Source organism: Microtus ochrogaster, chromosome 5, assembly GCF_000317375.1.
Source record: "Microtus ochrogaster isolate Prairie Vole_2 chromosome 5, MicOch1.0, whole genome shotgun sequence".
In the NCBI taxonomy this organism is placed as follows: Eukaryota; Metazoa; Chordata; class Mammalia; order Rodentia; family Cricetidae; genus Microtus; species Microtus ochrogaster.
The window spans coordinates 65,726,745-65,731,093 of NC_022012.1; the positions used below are offsets into that span (position 1 = coordinate 65,726,745).

At 41.0% G+C, this 4,349-nt stretch overlaps 1 protein-coding gene across 3 annotated transcripts in view; it reads left to right on the forward strand.

Annotated features, from left to right (window-relative positions):
- Positions 1-4,349, forward strand: part of Unc13c (unc-13 homolog C) — a 462,492-nt gene that overhangs the window by 177,088 nt on the left and 281,055 nt on the right. For all 3 annotated transcript variants that reach the window (XM_013346384.2, XM_026778986.1, XM_005347631.3), the window contains exon 8: positions 3,653-3,872. In XM_013346384.2, coding sequence (XP_013201838.1) covers positions 3,653-3,872 — 220 coding nt within the window. The remainder of the gene's footprint in view (positions 1-3,652; positions 3,873-4,349) is intronic.

Below are 4,349 nucleotides of genomic sequence, written 5' to 3' on the forward strand. Positions count from 1 at the left end.
ACAGACAAAGGTCTGATCTCCAAAATATATAAAGAACTCAAGAAACTAGACTTTAAAATGCTAATTAACCCAATTAAAAGATGGGGCACTGATCTGAACAGAGAATTCTCAACAGAAGAAGTTCAAATGGCCAAAAGACACTTAGGATGTACTGTTCTTAAGAGCGATGGTTACCTCCTTCCCTGACATCCACAGAAAACATCCAGCACCACTTGGGTTCAGGGTCCCAAACAGGAGGCCTATAGTCAGCGAGGGAAGGAGACTGACACCATTTGAGGCTGTCTGCTTATTGACAATAGGCTACACCTTATAGACTCTGTAATTGCATTATAGTTTAACCATAAGCAAAATTGAAAGCAGACTTAGTGATTCTGGGGTGAAAACAGTCATCACTGTCACCAAGGCAGTTTTCTTGAATCAATGGAACAGTGAGCTCAGTGCCTATTTATTGAGAGGCCTATTGTCCTCAAAGACTCTGAAACTCAGCCAGGTGCCCTCTTACACGTCCTCCTACAAGATCTCAGCTTTTGTGGTCAGGAGGTGTCAGACACTGAGTCCTGAGAAACAAACCTGTAAGAGCAAGCAATTTGAGTTCCTTAAGGAGCATGATGCAGTGTTTGTACCACGCAGCACAGTAAGCATTGAGTTGTTTCCTAATTGCATTCCTGTGTGCCTTAGTCTTATGATATGGGCCTCCTCCCCTCATAAACTCCCAAAAGGGATGGTCCTGACATCTTACTCTTTTCCATTATACCACAGCATTGAGTCCTTCCGTGTATGCTCCTATATATGGGAGAGGGGGAGAAATCAGTCTAACTTCTTAACAGAATCTGTTCCTTGTGGGGCAGACCAGATCTTGCCATTTATCCAGTAAGCCACTAATCCTAGACATTATTCTATACTTTTTAACTGAATTCTTGCCCTCAATGACTTCAGGCCCATTGTTTTTCTTTATTTGGTGCTTTTCATCCTTGGGATCAGGTATGCTCAGTTAGTAAATCTTTAACTTTATACAATGGGGAGGGAGAGAGTGGGAATTCTTGTGTGAAAGTAGATAGAGTTATCTTGCTACGGGATTCCAAAGAATTACTTTGTTTAAAGAGACTGCCATTGTATACATTTTCATCCTTCACCAAAGTTCATGCAAATTTCCCAAATGAAAAGGAATAAGGAAACTCCCTTAGCATGTAGTGAGAATCATTAATAATAAAAGCACAAAGGTGTTGGAGAGGTGGGATTTGCAATGCCGAAACGCTGGAGCTTTGCCAAGCAGCCGTGGTCACCATGTGGTCCACGTCAGGCCCTTTCTTCATGGCCTCTGCCAGGTGATTTGTGAAAATTCAGTCTCTGCCAAGGAGATAAAACTTTATAGTTTCCACAATAAAGTGGCTACAGTTTTTCCTCGTGGAAAAAATTTAGACAAGGTTTGGCTCCTTAGCAAGTCAGTTTTCTCTGGACACTTTAAATGTGCATATACAAATGTGCATATGTGTGCTTGGAATCTTGATTTGGAGAAAGATTGGCATTTATAATACTTGAAAGACCTACATGAATTTGCTTTTGAGTTCTATCTAGTGTGGAAACAGATGACAGATTCTATGATGTGTATGATGTCCTTTGACCTTCACATTGCCCACTGTGCCCTCTTTGGAAATAACGCCCTCAAATTCATTCCTTTGGGGTATGATAACTAACATCTCTACTGTAAGTAAATCACCTCTAATATAAGTAAAAACGTATTATTTGCAATCTTTCCTTTACACACACACATACCATAGGATGTTGGTTTGTTTTTTTAACTCTACTAAAAGTTTACTTAAATAAATATCAAGATCTCCAGCCAGCTTCCCATGATGATTATACTAATGAGTTTCTTATTTCACTCTGAAATTGTGTCCGTTTTTACACTCGTAAACTTGTAGCGGTGTTGGGTCTTCCTGTGCAAAAGGTATTTAAAAGGTCACATTGTACACAGTGTTTGCTCTGTGGACGCCGCTGATACTTGTGTCTATGAATAGTAAATGTGTGTGTGCCGCAGGACAGTTGTGCCCTTCTTTCTGGAAAGGTATGCACTGGGTGCAGGAACATTGCTTCAAACAAGAATCTTACTTTTCTTTTGGAGTATGTAATTAATTTATATAATCTCGCGAGGAAACCCCAGAGAGTACCATGAAAACGGACCTTCACCAGTTAGCACGATAGCAGGAGACAGAGGAGGAACGTGGCATGGAGGCTGCTGAGCTTCGCTCCTCATGTGTCTATTAACGTTGGCAGATGGCGGGCTGATGGCGGCTTTCGACACCACTCGCTGCTTTTGGCGAGAAGCCTGACTGCTTTATTTTTCAGAGTCACTTTATATTCTTCTGATACTTATAATAGCAAAGGCTATTTATTCCTGTCCAGTGTCCTGACACTTCGAAAGATAACATATTAAAGGAACACCTCAGTTTCTTTCTCAGCAAGGAGATTTTTCAACCCAATACTTGTTTAGGGTCTGAGCAGCATATTTACTCTTCAAGGCTTTTTAAGACACAGATAGTTTTTACTCCCCTTTAGAGAGTCAAAGGGCTGTCTGAAATACTAAAAATGGCCTTATCTGTTAAGCAACATAAAAATAATACTATTGTTTTCCTACTCTTACATAGATAAAACACAGGAAGGGCAAGCATCGAACCATGCCTACCTCAGAGAAAAAGAAACGTAATTGTGTAATTTTTATTATTGATTTCAGTGTCTTTCTAGTTGATAAATTATTTTATGGGGCATGTGATTTATTATGGTTTGAAACACACATGTCTTTTAGAATGTAATGTCTGTTGTAAAAGGTTTCAAAGTTTTAAAATAGATTAGCAACAAGCCATTACCCAAAGGAATCTATTTAAGTATTACATACTTTTATTAAATCTCTCTGGCTAATTGTTCGGTGATTTTTTTTTTTGTGATTCACCAATGGCCATTATCACCACCTGCCTGGACAGTACCAGTCAGATTTAACTTTTATCTACAGCAAGATTTTTCTTAAGAATTGGTGACTTTAAAAAAAAAAATCATTTCTAAGTAATGTGTGTTGAAAACCATTCCGTGCAGAACAAATTGCATAAAGCATTGTTTGAAGAGTGAAATATTATCAAGGTCCCCCAGTCAGAAAATAAAGGTCTGGATAGAATCTGAAGTGGCATGGAAATATTTCTAGAGGGTTGTGGCTAGCATCAAGAATGCCATCATATACTTAATGATTTTACTATGCGCCAGTAAGGTTAGTCATGTAAATTAGTGTTTCAAGTTAGAAAGTCAGGGACTAGATCTGGCTCTGAGTACTGCTGAGGGTAATAAGATATTCAACCCTGCCCTCTCTGAGTTTGTGGTATAGTCATGAGCAGGTGGTTAGTGCCATGGGGAGCTGTGGAAGAACCTGTGTGAGTGCAGAACCGCATCCAGTCTGGAGGACTATTGGGGGTCTCTTTAGCTAAAATAACCAATTGGATCTTAAAACAGAATAATAGGCAAGCAGAATGACTGGTGAAAAATCATTACTTACATCAAAATCTCTTTGTCTCACAAAATCGCAAGTTCAGGTAAAATGGCCTGTTTTGTGTTGAGATTTCCCCAATCCCCTGACTTGCTTTGCTTGTTTCTGCTCTCCTCTTCACAGAAAATGCACGTCTTCAAGAAGACCTTGCAGGCATTGATCTACCCCATTTCTTCCACCACCCCACACAACTTTGAGGTCTGGACCGCTACCACGCCCACCTATTGCTACGAGTGTGAAGGACTGCTGTGGGGCATCGCGAGGCAAGGCATGAAGTGCCTGGAGTGTGGGGTGAAATGTCACGAGAAGTGCCAGGACCTCCTCAACGCCGACTGTCTGCAGAGTGAGTGCTCGGGCTGAGGAAACCAGCCACATGCCTTCACCCTAGACCTCCATACCCCCCGTCATCAACATAATGCATGTGCTTTCTCCTCTCACATATGCAAAGAGATACTCATGGCCCATCTAGTCATAGAGGTGACGGTATATCCTCCGCTCTTGTTCTCTTCTCTCTTGTGATAAAACACTCTGACCAAACATGGAGAAGATAGGGTTTAGTTCGCCTTGAAGATCACAGTCTATCATTAAGGGAAATAAGGATGGAAACTGAAATAGGACCTGAAGCAGAAAGCAAAGAGGAATGTTGCTTTTTAGCTCACCCTCTGGATTATGCTTAGCTAGCTTTTCTAGAAAGCCTAGGAGCACCTGCGTAGGGAACAGCGCCACCCAAAGTGGGCTTGGCACTCCTATATCAGTTAACCATGAACACAGTCCTTCACCAATATGTCCATAGACCAAGATGATTGAGGCAGTTCTTCAA